The sequence below is a fragment of the Microcaecilia unicolor genome, chromosome 3 (genome assembly GCF_901765095.1).
Source record: "Microcaecilia unicolor chromosome 3, aMicUni1.1, whole genome shotgun sequence".
Lineage (NCBI taxonomy): Eukaryota > Metazoa > Chordata > Amphibia > Gymnophiona > Siphonopidae > Microcaecilia > Microcaecilia unicolor.
The window spans coordinates 226,161,545-226,182,230 of NC_044033.1; the positions used below are offsets into that span (position 1 = coordinate 226,161,545).

Sequence of the window (20,686 nt, forward strand, 5' to 3'; positions counted from 1 at the left end):
CTCAGGCCGGTTTTAGGCGCGTGCTAGTTTCAATTTTGCTGCATGCCCTTTTCCAGTCCCACTAAAAAATAGCCATTTTTTGCAGACGTGGTAAGAATGACCCAGCATGCACCAAAAATATGCACCTACACTACCGCAGGCCACTTTTTACAGTGGCTTAGTAAAAGGACCCCTAAGTGAGTTTTTCACTTTGGTCATGAGATTTTTCTGAGCACCTTCACTTATAATTTTTTAATTATATTATGCGCTATCCTGGGAAATAGGAATAATGATACAATTTGTTCTCCTGGGTTGCTGAAAAAGAAAATCCCCAGAAATGGCCTGCCCGACGGTAACCTCAATGGGTGGCAGTAAGGGCTCCCCACTGCAAGGCCACATGGTGAGAGTTCTTTCAACACATGGCTATTTTTGGGGGGTTTTACTGGCTGCGGGAAAAAGGACTCTGGCGCGCAGGAAAAATGGCCCACCACACCAGCACAGGGCCCTTTTTCTCACAGCTTAATAAAAGAACCCCGTGGAGGGACATAATCAAACGCGAACGCCCATCTTCATGGGCGTCTATGTCCGAGAACGGGTACGTGAAGGGGCGGGACAGACCGTATTTTCGAAAAAAAATGGGCGTCCATCTTTCGTTTCGAAAATACGGTTTGTACGGACCAAATGCCATGGATTTAGTCGTTTCTGAGCTGGGCGTTTTTAGTTTCCATTATCGCTAAAAAAAACAAACACCCAGCTCAGAAACGTCCTAATCCAAGCCATTTGGTCATGGGAGGGGCCAGGATTCGTAGTGCACTGGCCCCCCTGACATGCCAGGACACCAACTGGGCACCCTAGAGGTCAGTGCGGTGGACTTCAGAAAACGCTCCCACATGCATAGCTCCCTTACCACGGGTGCTGAGCCCCCAACCCCCGCCCCCAAAACCCACTACTCACAAATGTACAACAATACCATAGCTCTGGGGCACCTACATGTGGGTACAGTGGGTTTTGGAGGCCTCCCATTTACCAGCACAAGTGTTACAGGTAGGGGGGATGGGCCTGGGTCCGCCTTCCTGAACTGCACTGCGGTACCCACTAAAAGTGCTCCAGGGACCTACATACACGCAGGCCTCTAGGACTTGTTGCTGCTGTATAACCTTGGCACACCAGTTGACACCTGAAGACTAATCTCTCCGAAAACGTCCTTTATTGGAATGAGCACGTTTACTCACAGTTAACTGCAGATCAGAGGTTGTGCCTCACTGGCAAACAGTCTCCCTGGTACTGAGATTAGCAGTAGGTCAGAGCTGGCAGAATGCTGTACAATGCCCTCTTTCAGCAACATTCAAGGTAAGAACTAAGTTCTGTAACGTGGCTAACACATAAAAGGGATCTAAAACTGTGTTACAAAAATTACCACTACCTAATTGACTACTGGAAACATAACAGGGCACACTCTGACCCAGTAAGCAGGGGGAAAAGCACCATGGGAGTAGAGCCTACCAACTACCAACATCGTGAGCATTTAACACAAGCTAGTGGAATCACGGAGCCCAATACCCTACACCCACCACAATGCATTGCTGATGTGACTCTGCAGTGCGAATAACAGAAAAGGTGTCACACTTACCCGAGAGCCACATCAGAACCAGGGAAAGGCTGTCACAGGATAGAACACATTCTGCTGTCATGGAGGTGCGTATGGCATTTGAGGCTGGCATATAGGATGGAAAAAAAGTTTTTAAAGTGTTTTTTTTTTGGTGGGAGGGGGTTAGTGACCACTGGGGGAGTCAGGGGAGGTGATCCCCGATTCCCTCCGGTGGTCATCTGGTCAGTTGGGGCACTTTTTTGGGACTTGGACCTGAAAAAAAGGGTCCAAATAAAGCGGACCAAATTCTCGTCAAAAATGCCCTTCTTGTTTTGATTATCAGCTAAAGATGCCCATCTCTCCTCAGGCGATAACCACGCCCCAGTCCCACCTTCACCACACCTCCGACACGCCCCCGTCAACTTTGTTCGTTCCTATGACGGAGTGCAGTTGAAGACAACCAAAATCGGCTTTCGATTATACCGATTTGGTCGCCCACGGGAGAAAGACACCTATCTCCCAATTTGGGTTGAAATATGGGCGTCTTTCACTTTCAATTATGAGGCGGATAATCACCTAACTTAAATTTTATTTTAATCGGCCCCCTGGAAATTGGACTGATGCCCAATCATTATTTACTGAATTTGTATCTAATATATGCTTAAATGCTCAAAACACTTCTACTAGGCAGAAGCGTAGCCAGGATGAAGGCACTAATTTACATTTGGATAAACCAAATGATCCTCATGCTAAGGAAATTAACAACTTTCTAAACTCTTGGAGTTTTATTAGTCCTCCAGCTCATTCTTCCCATGAGAAAGGCCATCTTTTAGATTTATTTACATTCAGATTCCCCTTTCAGAATTTACATTTCATAGATAATTATGACTGGAAGTCTACAACAATGTCAGACCACAGAAAGCTAACATTCACATTTAATTGGAGTAAATGTCTCCAAAACCTAAGACTCTTCACTCTACCATGATTTATATAACAAGGGGCAAAACAGACATAACAGAATTTTAGTCCCAGTTCCAAGTCAATTCACATTTATTTCTACATAATCCAAGTAATTTTTCCTGACTCTGGGATGAAACAACAAAAAAGACCTTAGACTGCATAGCTCCTGGACAAATAAAAACAAAAAAGAAAACTAAATCATCACCATGGTTTGATACTAAAACTATGAACACAAAAAGATTATGCAGAAAACTTGAAAGGAAATGGTACAAACATAAACCTGAGGAAAACAAAACTGAATGGAGGAAAGCACTCACAAAATACAAATTAGCTATAAAATCTGCCAAATTCAAATATTATGAAAAATTCATTGATGAGGGTCAACAATCTGTAACTAGACTTTATAATCTATATAAATAAAAATGTAAATGTTCGTTTGTTCAAAATCTTAAATCTCCGAAAGTTCTTCACTGATTGCTTTCAAATTTGGACACAACATTGCATTCGAATACGCGCATGTTTTTATATGCCTACTATTATATAGATGTCACAGCTGTCATACTCGCGGAGCGGAAGCAGTGCGACAAGTAATTGCAAATCAAACTGAGGAACAACGGCCATCAGCGAACGAGCGAAACAGATAAAGAATGACTCAAATACGTGCCGAGGAAGCAGCAGAGTGACGTGCAGCCACCCTTGACGATGCACGGTTGCGAGCACAGTGATCGCGTTCTGCAGCTTCAGATCTGCGTCGTTTTCAACAGAATCAATGCGACAGTCTGAGAGTGGCTTAAATCTCCGAAAGTTCTTCACCGATTGCTTTGAAATTTCGACACAACATTGCATTCGAATACGCACGTGTTTTTATATACCTACAATTGCAAATCAAACTGAGGAAGAATGGGCATCAGCGAACGAGTGAAACAGACAAAGAAGGGCTCAAATACTTGCCAAGGAAACAGCACAGCGAAAAAAATCGCTCAAGGCTCTTGATCAATCATTGCAAGATTTGCGTGGAAACATCAGACCATTTGGGAACACATTAATATTGCTTGCAGGACATTTCAGGCAAACATTACCTGTAGTTCCTCGATCCACACCAGCGGACGAAATAAATGCTTGCCTAAAATACTCTACTTGGTGGCAACACGTAAAGACATTAAACTTAACTACAAATATGCATGTCCAGCTACAAAACGATCAATCAGCTCAGATATTCTCACATCAATTGCTGAAAATTGGGAACGGAAAGGTGCCGGTTGATCTGACCTCAGGACAAATTTCATTGCCTCATAACTTCTGCAATTTAGTGACCTCAAAAGAACAATTGGAGTATTTCCCAATATTCTAACCAATTATAAGAATCACGATTCACTGAGTGAACGAGCTATTCTTGCGGCCAAGAACAAAGACGTCTACGAACTGAACAATATTATTCAGTCTAACATTCAAAGCGAGCCACTCACATACAAGTCCGTCGACACTGTTCTGGAAGCAGATGAAGCGGTTAATTATCCAACAGAATTTTTCAATTCACTCGATCTGCCAGGGATGCCACCGCATGTACTGCAGTTGAAAATCGGCGTGCCAATTATCATGTTGCGAAATATCAACCAGCCAAAGCTTTGCAACCGCACGTGGCTTGCAGTAAAAAAATTAATGACCAATGTCGTACAAGCAACAATCTTGACAGGACCTTTCAAAGGTGAAGATGTCCTCATTCCTCGCGTTCCTATGATTCCAACAGATATGCCATTTCAATTTAAGAGACTGCAATTCCCAATTCGATTGGCATTTGCAATCACCATCAACAAAGCTCAGGGCCAATCTTTAGAATTTACCCGTTTACATCTACACACGGATTGCTTCTCACATGGACAATTATATGTTGCATGTTCTACAGTCGGCAAACCAGACAATCTCTATCTCTGCACACACAATGGAACAACAAAAAATATTGTATACCCAAAAGCACTGTGAAATTAAACATATTAGAAATGTGCGCTTCCTCTTTTCTTTCTTTTCCATTTAACCAGACTGAGCCACAGCAACGCGTGGCCGGGTAGAGCTAGTTTAGTTAATAATCTACTTGACATCAAAGACCTCCAACTATCAAGTGAATCTGTTCCATCTGCCCTGCACCTAGCAACACTCTTCGAGCAAAAAATTACCAAAATTAGAACAAGTCTAACTAGCTTGTAGCAATTTCATCAACTACTTGAATATCACACATCAATATGAAGGAATAAAAACTGATGGGATTTAGTCCTATTTCAATCCTCCTTCTACCACAGAGAACAGATCCTTCCTCAGCAAATACTCTCGCTCGCATTGTACTCTTGACACATGCCCTAGCTACATTCTCTCAAAAGCCCCAGACTTTTTCATCAACATCCTGCATAATTACATATGCTCCATGTTTAAAAAAAATGGTTCCTTTCCAACTGAGAAGGGAAATATAATTTTAATTTCTATTCCTAAAAATCCTTTAGGTAAATTGAACAAAACATCCAATTAGAGAGTGGTGGCTTCGATACCTTTGTTTGTGAAGGTAATGGAGGGCTTGGGAGGTAAACAACTAATGGAATACATATCATACTTCTCCTTACTTCATTACACACAATAGGATTTAGACCCAACTACAGTACTGACTAATATCTAAATTCAAACGAACCTTAAGCATGGGTAGGAAAAATATCTTACTATAATTCGACATGTCCAGTGCATTCGATATGGTAGATCACAACATTTTATCTACAATTCTTGATACAATGGGCATTTGTGGAGATGTTCATAAGTGGTTCATAGGGTTCCTCAAATCCAAAACACACAAAGTCAAAATGGGAGGATCCACCTCTCCAGCCTGGTCCCCGGATCGTGGAGTTCCACAGGGATCTCCAATATCTCCCATTCTCTTAAACATCATGATAGAACCCCTAGGGCACCTCCTAGAGGCTTAAGGATTGCAGTCTTTTATATATGCCGATGACGTGACTATCTTCCCTTTGACACTCAAATTCAGGATATCTTCTCCAACATTCAATCAATCTTAGATCTCATGGAGAACTGGCAACATCCTTCCATCTAAAATTAAACAGGGAGAAAACTAAATTTCTAATAATTTCTAGTCCTAACAGCTTCCACAATCAGACCAGTTTTACCATCAATCAGACAAACTATCCACTGGAACATAATTTGAAAATTCTTGGGATCATCATCGACCAATTACTTTCATGTGAAGATCAAGTCAATTCCATAGAAACCGAAATCTTTTGAACTTTATGGAATCTGAAAAGAATCAGATCTTTTCTTCCTGTTTTCTACTTTTTGTTCCTATGTACAAACATTGGTCATTTCACAATTGGATTACTGCAATTCAGGCTATTTAGGGAATAAGGCATCCCTTTTCAAAAATTCGATAGGGCATCCCCACTATTATGTTAATTACATTTGCTACGAAAGCCAGAATCGTCTTTAAAACATGTACATTCATCTACAAAATTATCTATGACAGTTTACATAATGAAGCTGATAGATTTACCTACCTTCGCCATGCAGTTCACAATGGTTGCCTGTGTAACATGATTCCAGGCTTCTTTCTGCATATGTAGGGAATCCAACAGTGATATTGACCTTCAAGTGCACTCAATCTGCAGCCCCCCATTACCTCTCTACCCTCCTCTCCCCGTATGTTCCCACCCGTAACCTCCGCTCTCAGGACAAATCACTCCTATCTGTACCCTTCTCCACCACCGCTAACTCCAGACTCCGCTCCTTCTGCCTCGCATCACCTTATGCCTGGAACAGACTTCCCGAGCCTATACGCCATGCGCCCTCCCTGCCCATTTTCAAGTCCTTACTTAAAGCCCATCTCTTCTCCCTTGCTTTTGGCGCATAACCACCTTCCCCATTCATGATACCTACACTGACTACTTAGTTTGTTTACCTTTAGATTGTAAGCTCTCTTGAGCAGGGACTGTCCTCCCCATGTTTAAACTTGTACAGCGCTGCGTAACCCTGGCAGCGCTATAGAAATGCTAAGTAGTAGTAGTAGTAGATAGATTACGAGCCAGTTCAACTGCACGTTTATCCTTGCCAGTCTGGTCATCCATAACGCTCATCAGATGACGTAGCACAAGAGCCCGATAATGTTGTTTGAAATTGGCTTTTATGTCCTGATCCATAGGTTGGATCAGAGAGGTAGTGTTTGATGGCAGGAAGACCACCTTGACGTTAGACAGCCTGACATCATCCCTGTGTGCAGCATAATTATCACAAAGCAGCAAAATCGGACGCTTTTGTGCCCGCATTCTAGTGTCTAACTTCTTTAGCCACTGCTTCCAAATTTCCCCATTCATCCATGAATTTGCATTAACTTCATATGACACAGGAAGTCGCTAAACTTTCTTGAAGCAACGGGGCTGTTTGCTCTTTCCAATGACGAGGGGTTCCAACTTCTCACTCCCATCCATATTGCAGCAAAGGAGGATCGTCAGTTGGTCCTTCGAAGTTTTACCTCCTTCATTTTCTTTTGAAGCGTTTCTCTGGGCTCCTCAGTTTCTTGCATGCAATCTTCAATGTCGCTGACTCGTTGTTGAATATGGTCCAGATCTAAGTGAAAGCCGTCTAATCGCTTGTGAGCAGCTTCTGCTCTATCATATAGAGCCTGCAGTTTTGTATCTAGCGCCGCTTCTACCGCCACTGTTACCTCTGCAGTGATTTCAGCGGTCCACGCGGAACATACTGAAGCGCTCTGCTGTGGCCAGCTGTCCGCCATTTTAGGATCTGGGACCTTGCCCTTTTCTTTTTCCTTTTTCTGAATTCTAGAGGTCATTCCGCTACGATGATGCGATTAAAGATTCTTATTTCGTTCACTCTTCGTTCCAGTGTGCCACAGGAAGTTGATATTAACAAAATGCTGTATCAGGTACCGATTTTGCAGATTATTAATCCAGGAAGTGTGGGAGCTCTGCTTTTCAGCGACCGCTCTCCTCCATGGTACCACGTGACCTCCTAAGTTCTGGTTTTTAAAAGAGAGAGAATGTAATCAGATGTATTATTTCTAACTAATATTGGACAATAAGTATGTTTTCAATTAAATGATTTGACGATACACTGTATTGGCCTTGAAGAAGCCAACCAGATGATCAATGTGGAAGAATGAATTAGACGAGTAATATCTGGGGATAATCAGGTTAATACCACTTTTTTTTCTGTTTACTGTTTAACTGATCTCCTTGTCTTGTTTCACTCTCCCTATTTAGTGGTCTAAGGAAGAGAATAGAATTACCTGACTGAAATAATTCCTATATATTACTTTCTTTGTATTTCTGGCAAGTTGTTTTATTGCTTGTAAACATTTAAATGGTTATAAATAAAAAAATTAAAATTAAAAAAATTAAAAATTAAAATAAAAAAAGAATATGCGGCGCATATGGGCAGCACTGGAACTGGTGAAAAGAGAACAGACTCCAGCTCTGCTAATAATGTTTCGATGCCGAAAAGGTGTTCGACAGAGTGGATTGGAATTTTCTTTTTGGAGTTTTAAAGGCCTGTGGTATTTCTGGTTTCTTTGCGCAGGCGATAAAAGCTCTGTATACTGAACCCAAAGTGCAAGTATATGCTAATGGGCTGCTCTCTGAATGGTTTCCGATACAGATGGGAACGAGGCAGGGATGCCCATTATCGCTGCTTCTCTTTATTCTCACACTAGACCCCTCACTGAGAGAGATTCAAGGCAATGTAGATATTTGAGGGGTCACAATTAGAGAGGTTAATTTTAAGACAGCTGCTTTTGCAGATGACTTGCTAGTGTTACTAAAAGAACCTCGTCAGACACTGCCATATCTCATGGAGAGTTTAAAAGAATATGGTGATTTCTCTGGATTCAGATTAAATCTTATGAAATCAGAGGCGTTAGCTAGTTCTGAAGAACTTAAGCGAGAGTGGGAGGATAGTTTTCCGCTGCGTTGGGCACAAGGGTCTTTTTGATACCTGGGAATTCAGCTGCCGATAGATACCGCCCAAATATATGATCTTAATGTTACCAAATTGCTAAAGGACACAAAAGACCAGTTATTAGTGTGGTCTTTGATGGGAAGGATACATATATATCGAATGATAATTTTTCCACGTTGGCTATATGCCTTGCAAGCTCTTCCAATAAGGTTATTGAGGCGAGATCTGACAGTACTCCGGAGAATGGTGGTGAACTTTTGTTGGGCAGGCAAAAAGCCTAAGATGAAATGGCAGTATCTGGTAGGGGCTCAGAGGCAGGGGGGGTTTGGGCTGCCGGATATGCGTACGTATAATCAGGCATGTTTATTGAGGCACCTATGGGGTTGGATCCTGGGCACTACCACCTACACAGATAAGGACTATGGAACGGGCATATTTTCACCCGTGGCATGTGAATTACTTGTTACATGTAAAACAGAAAAAAAATTCCTGAGAGGGTTTGGAATAGTGTACTGCTGGGGCCTCTGTGGCATTTGTGGAGGGAGTTGCTTCAGAGGTGGGGACAGGATCCATCCAGTAGTGTGTTGCTTCCATTATATGGAAATGATGATTTCACACCAGGCAAAGAAAATATTGTTTTCCGACAACTTAAAGACCAGGGAGTAGCACTGTTAGAAAGTTTTTTTCAGGAAGACGGAGCATTAATCTCAGCATATGATTTTATGCAGAAATGTTCGAGGGGACCGACAACAATTTTGGCATACCATCAACTGTCTCACTATGTGCATAGCCTTCCGAAAGATGGTCTGTCATTGGGTTTTGGGAAGCAGTTGAGGGAATTCATAGAGGGAGACGCGGTTGGGCAGGTCTCGGTCTCTTGGTTTTGTAAAGAATTGGAGAAAGGGCAGCCTGGAAGTACAGCGCGTTGGAGTCAGGATGCACAGAAGTCAATAACTGAGCACCTTATAATGAGGTCACTTGTAGGGGTGCCGCGGATCGTCCATAGTGCGGAACTCCAGGAGTGCCAGTTCAGAGTGGTACACAGAGCCTATTTCTCTCAAAGAAGGGCATTCCAAGCAGGGGGAGTAGATTCTGACAAATGTCAAAAATGTGAGCAGGGGGGTTCAACACTGATGCATTGCATTTTGCAGTGCAGATATATTCAATCATTCTGGCAAGATATTGTAAAATTCCTTAGCGGGGTGTTAGGATTCCTGATTGCTCTCACATTTGAAAGAATGTTGTTTGGTATCATTGGACACTGGGAAGTGGGCACGCAGGGGGAATGTATTTTCTTAAGTAAGTCTTGCATAGTGGGGAAAAAATGTATCTTCAATCATTGGATATCGGACACACCTCCCTCCTATTGGTATTGGAGGAATAAGCTCCATCAACTCACGTTATGGGAATCAAGGGGGGCAAGACTCACGCCAAGGCGGCAGTTGAGTTTTTTGAATGTATGGAGGAGATATCTGAATAAGGTGTCACCAAGAACACGTAGCCAAGTTCTGAATAGGCTGCCATGGGTAATACAGAAGGATTGGAACCATAAGATAAGAGTTGTGCATGCAGGATGGGGGAGGGGGGATGGGATAGGGAAGGAAGAGGGAACTAGGAATTCGCGCCAGGATTTGAGTAGTAAACTGGGGTGGGGGTGGGGGGGGTAGGAAGTAGAGTTGGGAAGGGGGGAAGAAAAAGTAAAAGTTCTGTCGGGGCACTAATTGTCTTGTAATTATACGGGTTGTGTTGCTATATACAAGTTATATATTGAGTTGGAGGGCTGTCAATTTTATTGTACCTTCAATAAAAATTGTTAAAGATAAAAAAAAAACATAATTGCCATTAGAGGACAACCTTGCTAGCGCCCGTTTCATTTCCTTTTTTACTATATATATATATACAGTGGGGGAAATAAGTATTTGATCCCTTGCTGATTTTGTAAGTGTGCCCACTGACAAAGACATGAGCAGCCCATAATTGAAGGGTAGGTTATTGGTAACAGTGAGAGATAGCACATCACAAATTAAATCCGGAAAATCACATTGTGGAAAGTATATGAATTTATTTGCATTCTGCAGAGGGAAATAAGTATTTGATCCCCCACCAACCAGTAAGAGATCTGGCCCCTACAGACCAGGTAGATGCTCCAAATCAACTCGTTACCTGCATGACAGACAGCTGTCGGCAATGGTCACCTGTATGAAAGACACCTGTCCACAGACTCAGTGAATCAGTCAGACTCTAACCTCTACAAAATGGCCAAGAGCAAGGAGCTGTCTAAGGATGTCAGGGACAAGATCATACACCTGCACAAGGCTGGAATGGGCTACAAAACCATCAGTAAGACGCTGGGCGAGAAGGAGACAACTGTTGGTGCCATAGTAAGAAAATGGAAGAAGTACAAAATGACTGTCAATCGACAAAGATCTGGGGCTCCACGCAAAATCTCACCTCGTGGGGTATCCTTGATCATGAGGAAGGTTAGAAATCAGCCTACAACTACAAGGGGGGAACTTGTCAATGATCTCAAGGCAGCTGGGACCACTGTCACCACGAAAACCATTGGTAACACATTACAACATAACGGATTGCAATCCTGCAGTGCCCGCAAGGTCCCCCTGCTCCGGAAGGCACATGTGACGGCCCGTCTGAAGTTTGCCAGTGAACACCTGGATGATGCCGAGAGTGATTGGGAGAAGGTGCTGTGGTCAGATGAGACAAAAATTGAGCTCTTTGGCATGAACTCAACTCGCCGTGTTTGGAGGAAGAGAAATGCTGCCTATGACCCAAGGAACACCGTCCCCACTGTCAAGCATGGAGGTGGAAATGTTATGTTTTGGGGGTGTTTCTCTGCTAAGGGCACAGGACTACTTCACCGCATCAATGGGAGAATGGATGGGGCCATGTACCGTACAATTCTGAGTGACAACCTCCTTCCCTCCGCCAGGGCCTTAAAAATGGGTCGTGGCTGGGTCTTCCAGCACGACAATGACCCAAAACATACAGCCAAGGCAACAAAGGAGTGGCTCAGGAAGAAGCACATTAGGGTCATGGAGTGGCCTAGCCAGTCACCAGACCTTAATCCCATTGAAAACTTATGGAGGGAGCTGAAGCTGCGAGTTGCCAAGCGACAGCCCAGAACTCTTAATGATTTAGAGATGATCTGCAAAGAGGAGTGGACCAAAATTCCTCCTGACATGTGTGCAAACCTCATCATCAACTACAGAAGACGTCTGACCGCTGTGCTTGCCAACAAGGGTTTTGCCACCAAGTATTAGGTCTTGTTTGCCAGAGGGATCAAATACTTATTTCCCTCTGCAGAATGCAAATAAATTCATATACTTTCCACAATGTGATTTTCCGGATTTAATTTGTGATGTGCTATCTCTCACTGTTACCAATAACCTACCCTTCAATTATGGGCTGCTCATGTCTTTGTCAGTGGGCAAACTTACAAAATCAGCAAGGGATCAAATACTTATTTCCCCCACTGTATATATATATATATATATAATGCATTTCTAGTCTTAATTATTGTAAGCTACATAGAATTGAATAATCAACATTCAGATTATGTGGGATATAAGCACCAATAAATAAATATATTAAATAAATATTGATGGGGAAGGGAAGGGGAGGGAAGGTTAAGTCCTATTTGTTGGGGTAGAAGTACTATGTGTTAGTTTAGCCACATGGGGGGGAAATATCAGACGTTCATACATGATGATGTTAACTTTTCTTCTTAAGTTTTGAATAAAAATGATTGAAACATAAATAAATACTGATTGATCTCATTTATGGCTCAAAGTAAATAAGCACAATCCTTTACTTTTTACTACATAGGGCAATTTGGACAGCTATGAAAAAATGAAAAATGGGTCTCTTCCTCAACAACTCTTTTTGGCATTGTCCCAAATCCGAAGGTATATTAAACCATATGAAACATTTTGTCCACTGATTAATTTAGTGCCCAATGTCCCCATATTGTTCCCAAATATGGGAACATTGGGCACTAATGGGTTAAGTTGTACTGGATACAAATTTGGAAATATATCCAAGCTATATTCCACTGTGAAACCAAGTTATATGTGCAGAAAACAGATCTCAAACTTTTTGATATTTTAATCTCCATTGCCCTGCAGATGATTCTAGGCAAGTGGAAAAATGCAAACGTGTTAGATGATAAATTCTGGTGGAACACAGTATGTACGGTATCAAAAGTTTTAATTAAAATCTGCTATTAAACAAATACAGGCCATTCTTCAGACATGGAAACCTTTGGATACATACTTAAAATAGGATTTGTAATCACATTGACATTCTATGTATGGATATATAAAGGCTCAAGGCAACCAGTGTCTTACATCTACACAAACCCTTTGATATTTACAGAAAACTACCAGTTTACCCCCATTTACTAAGCCAGTGCAGTAATGCCCACACAGCCCATTCACTTTCAATGGGCTGTGTTGGCATTGCTGCGCAGCAGCTGCTACCGCAGCTTAGTAAACGGTGGGGTTACTATGAGGCTCATTTTCAAAAGAGAAGAACGTCCATCTTTTGACATAAATCAGAAGATGGACGTCCTTCTCCCAGAAACGTCCAAAACAAAATTCCAAATATTGTTTACAAATTTTCACCGTGTTCTTGTAAAGTTCTGGTAAGAATTGAATTGTTGATCCGTCTCTTTTAATCAGAGCTCGAAACGAGCGCACTGCATGATGGTAACCACTTGTTCATTTCAGAGCACTCGCATAACGATAGGACTGGGATATTTGTTTTGTGGTGTAGGCCTTGATGGAACCTGATGAGCTCTTTCTGTTTCAAAGCATCGTTGAAATTGTAAATCCAAACGCGAAGGTATGAAGGATTCCAAATTTAATATTATTACTACTACTACTATTTAACATTTCTAAAGCGCTACTAGGGTTACGCAGCGCTGTACAATTTAACATAGAAGGACAGTCCCTGCTCAAAGAGCTTACAATCTAAAGGACAAATGTACAGTCAGTCAAATAGGGGCAGTCTAGATTTCCTGAAAGGTATAAAGGTTAGGTGCCGAAAGCAACATTGAAGAGGTGGGCTTTGAGGAAGGATTTGAAGATGGGTAGGGAGGGGGCTTGGCGTAGGGGCTCAGGAAGTTTATTCCAAGCATAGGGTGAGGCGAGGCAGAATGGACGGAGTCTGGAGTTGGCGGTGGTGGAGAAGGGTACTGAAAGGAGGGATTTGTCCTGTGAGCTGAGGTTTCAGGCGGGAACGTAAGGGGAGATGAGGGTAGAGAGGTAATGAGGGGCTGCAGACTGAGTGCATTTGTAGGTAAGAAGGAGAAGCTTGAACTGTATGCGGTATCTGATCGGAAGCCAGTGAAGTGACCTGAGGAGAGGGGTGATATGAGTATATCGCAGTGGCGTAGCCAGACCTGACTTTTTGGGTGGGCCCAGAGCTAATATGGGTGGGCACTATGTATATAGGTATGAATAGTGCTTCTTGGGATACTACAAACTAATGCCTTAGAATGCTGCCCAACAGCTGCCCTGCATCAATATAAACCACATACATACTTAAAAACCGATATTTGTAAATATAGTTACATTATGCCATATCAAACTTGACCAGACGTAAGTCTACTATAATGGCAAACATCTCAACACACATGACAGGATCCTGCATTATAATTACAGCAATGACATATAACAATGTATTCAAGTTCTGGAAGCACCTCAATAATAGCAACAAAATCCCATCACTGTCAGGTACTTTGTGAAGTAACACTAAATCCTGCAAGAGGCTTCTTAGCGCCTATATTGCAAACCATAACACCAGTTCCAATAACAGTACCTTTAAAAAGGCAGCAGTGAATGTACACAACAGCAATACATATCCCATTGGAAAAGCCACATTTCTATGCCATACTATCGCTGCAATTCTAAGCAGATCACAATTCAACACACTTAATTTTAAAACATATTACAAAAACAAAAAACATAAAGACCTTTCCTACCCCCAAACATCCATCCCAGCAGCCTGGCATCAGCTTTTCCCTTCCCTACTCCCTATCCATCATCCCCATAGCTCAGCATCAGCCCTTCCCTTCTCTACCTTACCCCCTCCATCCATCCCTGTAGCCCAGTATCAAATCTTTCCCTTCCCCACAATCCATCCCATAGCTAAACATCAGCCCTATCCTACCACCGCACCCCTCCCTCCCTGTAGCTTACCGTCAGCCCTATCCTACTCCCTACCCACCCCCTATGGCATTAAATATAAAATACTTTTTTTTTTAATGTCCTGGGCCATGCAGAGCCCACCTCCACATCAGTCCACCCAGAGAAAACCACCTACACTTTTTTTTTTAATTTTAACCTATGCACTTCAGAGACCATCCCCACCCAAAAACCTGCCAAAATGAGAGAAATAGACAACTTTTTAAAAATGAACCTGCTTGGGCACTATTAAAATTTATTGTTGGTGAATTTCTGGGTGGGGTAAGCACTTCACTGCTTAGGGCAAAAAAGGTATATTTAATGATTAAAATATACCTTTTTTTCGTCCTTGGCAGTGAAGAGCCCACCCCCACCCAGAAGCCCACCACCAGACTAGAGCCATCATTCTGATTACAAGAATAATCAAAATGCTGGCTGGTAGTGGGCTCTTCACTGCCTAGGACGAAAAAAAGGTATATTTTAAATATTTAAATATACCTTTTTTGCCCTAGGCAGTGAAGTGCTTACCCCACCCAGAAGCCCGCCACCACCAGCATTTTGAGTACAAAATAGTAAAATTACTACTACATGACGACATGTAAAAAAATATTTAAACATATAATTTAATTTACTTTATTTCTTATGAATCGCAACATCCCCAAAGGAGTTCAGTGCGATTTACATAGTAAAAGAAGCTGGACATACCAGTTTCTTAGTTTCAAATACAGTTTGAAACTAATAAGAAAAAAAAACCCCTCTTCCTCAGACTTTACCCAGAACCTATGTTTTACACAAGTACATTTCCAAAGCCTTACGAAACATATAACAAGGGATAATCTTTATCTCAATTGATATAGATGCATTTATTACCTGGCTTCTGTAGCTGAGTGGTGCTGCGGGGGAGTGCTACTGTGATTGAACAAACTGACTGAAAACAATCACAGACCCGGCCGGCAGGGAACAAGCAGGCACAGTGTGGATTTGGCACTTATGCCAATCCTGTTTCCAAATGGCGTGCACTATTTCCAAAGAGTTGGAAACTGACAAAATGATGAAATGGCCAGCAAAACCTGTCTAAAATGAAAATTCCTGTAAACAACACACACACACGCACACAAAAAAACCCAACAGCAGCACAAACAAGCATTTTCTGGAAGCCCATCCCTACATAGTAACATAGTAACATAGTAGACGACGGCAGAAAAAGACCTGCACGGTCCATCCAGTCTGCCCACAAGACAAACTCATATGTGCTACTTTTTGTGTATATCTTACCTTGATTTGTAACTATCCTTTTCAGGGCACAGACCGTACAAGTCTGCCCAGCACTATCCCCGCCTCCCACCACCGGCTCTGGCACAGACCGTATAAGTCTGCCCAGCCCTATCCCTGTCTCCCAACCACCAGCCCCGCCGCCCACCACCGGCCTGAAGGATTTCTTAATACAATGTTACTGTGTAGGGTGCGGCAATTACTCTAAGGTCAGCTCAGTTAAGCAAACTGAAGATAAATAATTGGAGGTTTTCTTCATTGCTGTTGAAGGTTGTATTAAAGGTTACTTTTAAAAAAAGTTACACCGGACATTATAACAAGTTGTCTTACAATTGAAAATGATCTGCATTACACAATCATTTCAAACAGTTAGTAGTCCAAAATATAAAAAACGATAGACAAAAGGAAATAAAAAATGAATCCTGCAAAGTTCACACCACATTCTCACAGTATGCAATTCCAGTCTTGGTTTCCATAATTCACAGTTTGCACCTGAGTGGAAGAGCCAAGGCCAGACAGCAGCTACACTAACTCTGGAGTCTGAATATCCAGCATTTTTTGTCCCTGCCCCTTCTGCATTTTACTGGCGGTGTCTCCTCTACATTTTAACTCCCCTGCCCCTTCTGCATTTTACTGGAGTTTCCTATGGCATTTTCAGACCCTACCCCCTATGCATTTTTGCTGGGGTCTCCTCTGGTATTTTTAGCCCATGCTTCTTCTGCATTTTACTGGGAGCCCAGACAGTATTCCTCTCACATAACAGAGGAGTGAGAAAAGCATGCCTGAATTAAGAAGTTAATGAGTAGTCAAGCTAGCAATACTGAAACTTCCAGAGAACAGAGAAACCAAAATCTTTCTGCAGTGAAAAGAAATTATGTGAGAGGGCACTCTCTTGGCGTGTTCCTACCTTCAGAGGCTTTGGTGTCACCGGTGCAAATTGGGCTGTGGTTTAGGCAGGCACAGTGTGAATTTGGAGCCGCGCCCTAACCTTTCCCATGCGGCACTGCATGCGGCGCAGCCGCAACGCCATCATGCCGTGCGGGGTGGGCCCCAGCCAGGCCCGAGGAGGAGGGAGACGGCAGAGAGTGCAGCGTGGTAGGGTGACGCACATGTGCAGCAGAGGTTGCTAACAGCAGCCACGAATCTGCGACTCCGCGAAACTGTGTGTTTAGCTGGATAACAAGAGGCTGCGCTGGCCGACAAGGAAGAGGAGCTCTCGTGCTGCCGATAAAAGCAGGTGGGAGGTGGCTGAGCGGGTCGGGCCGCTGACCAACAGAATAAAATAAGTCTGCAGCAACACTGTGGCTGGCTACTCAGCTGCTGTAAACTGGGCGGGCCTGAGTCGAGATTGGTATATCGGTTCAGGCGAAATATAAGACGTGCAGCAGAGTTCTGAACGGATTGAAGGGGGGATAGATGGTTAAGTGGGAGGCCAGTGAGGAGTAGGTTGCAGTAGTCAAGGAGAGAGGTAATGAGAGCGTGGATGAGAGTTCGGGTGGTGTGCTCAGAGAGGAAAGGGCGAATTTTGCTGATGTTAAAGAAGAAGAAGCGACAGGTCTTGGCTGTCTGCTGGATATGCGCAGAGAAGGAGAGGGAGGAGTCGACGATGACTCCGAGGTTGCGGGCAGATGAGACGGGGAGGATGAGTTACCTTCAGCTGCTTCTGGTATTCCCAAAATTCTGATGTTATTTCTTCTGGCACAATTATTTATATCTTCAATCTCTCTTTCAAGGATCCCAATCTCTTTGTATTGTCTTTGTATTTTGTCTATTAGATTGTAAGCTCTTTGAGCAGGGACTGTCTTTCTTCTATGTTTGTGCAGCGCTGCGTACGCCTTGTAGCGCTATAGAAATGCTAAATAGTAGTAGTAGTAGTAGTAGTAATTGTTTGATATTATTGTCTGCAGCATCTTGTTTATTTTCCAAGATTTCAATACGAGATCTGAATTGAGATAATTCAGATTTTATTGAAGATATGTCTGCTTTTGGCTTTTGTCTTCTGTAAGTGTTCTTTATTTTCTAGTAGCATTTCTTTTAAGGAGCAAATTTCTTCTAGTAGTGTTTCAGAGGCCTCACCTTCTATTTTGTTGGATTGATAATGATGACTCTGTTCTGAGTCTTTTCCCTGTCTTGTTTACCGACATAATACATGCAAGTTAGCACTTTCTGAATTTGATGTTAAAAATGAGGATTATGATGCAATGTTGCTGGATGCTTGATTATATTCAGTTAATCAGCAGGAGCTCGGTTACCAAGCTGTAATCACTCTTCCTGCTCAGCAGCTCCCCCCCCCCCCCCAATTATTTATACTCCTAACGAATGACTTAGGAGCTGGAATATTTTCAACCACAGTAAATGAATATAAAATTACTCACCAACATCTGCAGAAAGCTTGCCTACAGGAAAACAAAACAGAGAAGAGTCAGTACACTCAAAAAAAGCCATTGGGCCTGATACTCAAAGGATGTGTGCTTGAAACTGAGAGTTATGCTCCTAAACTGGCCTCTCTGAAAATTTACTAGGGCTGAGTTCTTAAATTAATGCTCAAAATGTTACTTAGCGGTATGCTTACTAAAGGACATTAGGATTTGGAGTTTTAGTGGGTGTTAGCTGCAAGTCTAATGCTTTTCTTTTTGAGGATATATTTTATACAGGTCGTGCACTAATGTAGTCATTAGCACGTGGTAACTGCTAGGATTTAACACAGGAACACAAAGCAATTCCTACATAGGAAGCGCTAATGATCCATCCTTAACAGAACTATATATTGTGCCTGAAAAATCGACATTAAGACACGCTTAGCGTAATTCTAGAAAGAGTATGCACAACTTCAATGAACCACAAGCAAACCAGTAATGATAATTGGGAGTTAACAATTATCAGCAGTAATTGGCAATAATTAGGATTTAGGCACATATCTAATTCTATAAAGGACTGCGCCTAAATCCTATCATGCATAAAAATTTGGGGGCATGGTTAGGGGCTTGTTGGATTTTTGCAAGTTGATAGAAAATCATGCATAAGTGCGCCTATCTTAGGCTCCAATATTTATTTATTTATTGCATTTGTACCCCACATTTTCCCACCTGTTTGCAGGCTCAATGTGGCTTACATAGTACCGTCAAAGGCGTTTGCCCAGTCGGTGGATAACAAATACAAAGTTGTATAGTGATCGTATGAGGTATAAGTGGAGGGTCGGAATGGATGAAGATTGCATGTTGTCCTGTTCGATCACAGTCATGCTGTGTTGGTAGGTGAAGAGGGTTATGTGGGGTAGTTGGGGTAGGCCTTTTTGAAGAGGTTGGTTTTTAGTGATTTTCTGAAGTTCAAGTGGTCCAATATACGCATCTGAAACATATTTTTTATTTTCTGATGCGCATAGGTCATTTCTGCCCAAATTCTTTAACGCTAGGTCCATGGCTGGAGGAAAGGTCTCAGACCCAAAATGGACGCGTGGCAATTTTGATTTTGCCGCATGTCCATTTTCAGAAAAAAAGGCCTTTTTTACAGGTGCGCTAAAGAATGATTCTGCGCACGCCCAAAACCCGCGCCTACACTACCGCAGACCATTTTTCAGCACGCCTTTGTAAAAGGACCCCTGAAAGATTAAAACATCATATTTTGATTAAATGCCTTCTGTGTTTCTCCTTTCCCCTCTTCTATATAACATGTTATTTGCAACCATTGAGGAGGTTAATTTAACTCATTGGACCGTAATATTGAGGGAGAACGCTTTCATTTGAACTTATGTGCGGAGGAGCAAATACTGCCGCTGCACATAGCTTCCACGACCCTTGTTGAGCTAATTTTGCCGCTGAATATTGCTCCCACAACTTCTGGGACCCTTGATGCAGGCGCTACGCGCAGAAACATGGCCCGTGTCGGATCATTTTTTAAAATTGTTCTCAAAAGGTGTATAATTAAAGGAACTTTGGACCTATTTTGAAGGCTCTTGGTGCTTTCTTTTGCAGGTTAATTAGGAAACATAGTATTTTAGCTTATATATATAGATATAACTATATCAATTGCCTGTTACATGATAGCAACAAGATTTGAGGAGATTATAATTATGTCTGGCTGAGGTGAAGGTTTGTTTGGAGTTGAGTAAATTGAAACAGAATGTATCCAAAACTATTTGTTCAGGCTTAGCTAATATTCTGTAAGATATTGTAATGAGATGATTGATGAGTGAAACAGAAGATATATCATGGGTAGCATCTGTTAAAAGTTTAGGGGTAATCATAGAAAAGGATACACTACATCAACCGGCTCACCTTTATCCACATGTTTATTTATGCCTTCAAAGAAATGAAGCAAATTGCTGAGCCAAGACTTCCCTTTGCTGAACCCATGCAGACTCTGTCCCATTGAACCATAATGGGCAAGACTTATGAAGTGTTATTATTTCAGCCACAGAAAATACATAGAAAACTACTTACTCTTATCTGCAGTCAGCATTTCTACAAGAGATGAAAAGTAGGAAGAATCAGTGATACAGCATTACTGGCACTAGAAAGAACCCAGCCACACCTCCTAAAGGGAGGCTGGGCACAACCGGGCCAATGGCCTGCGAGGACAGGGAGGGGGGGAAGGGAGGGGGGTGCAGGGAAAGACAGAAGGGTGAGGTAAGCAGGCAAAGGGTTAATGCAAGGAAGGGGAGGGGGGCAGAGAGAAATGAAAGGGAAAAGAAAGGAAGGAAAGGAGGAGTTTCTTTTGAATCGGGACA

General features: G+C 42.4%; 2 protein-coding genes across 4 annotated transcripts in view; both read right to left on the minus strand.

Moving 5' to 3' along the window:
- LOC115466338 (butyrophilin subfamily 1 member A1-like) overlaps nt 1-20,686 on the minus strand; it is a 1,244,786-nt gene that overhangs the window by 774,343 nt on the left and 449,757 nt on the right. The window lies entirely within an intron of this gene.
- LOC115466339 (butyrophilin subfamily 1 member A1-like) overlaps nt 1-20,686 on the minus strand; it is a 384,019-nt gene that overhangs the window by 264,406 nt on the left and 98,927 nt on the right. For all 3 annotated transcript variants that reach the window (XM_030197519.1, XM_030197521.1, XM_030197520.1), the window contains exons 9-10: nt 20,400-20,420; nt 18,336-18,356 (exon numbers count right to left, since the gene is read on the minus strand). In XM_030197519.1, the coding sequence (XP_030053379.1) occupies nt 18,336-18,356; nt 20,400-20,420 (42 nt within the window). The remainder of the gene's footprint in view (nt 1-18,335; nt 18,357-20,399; nt 20,421-20,686) is intronic.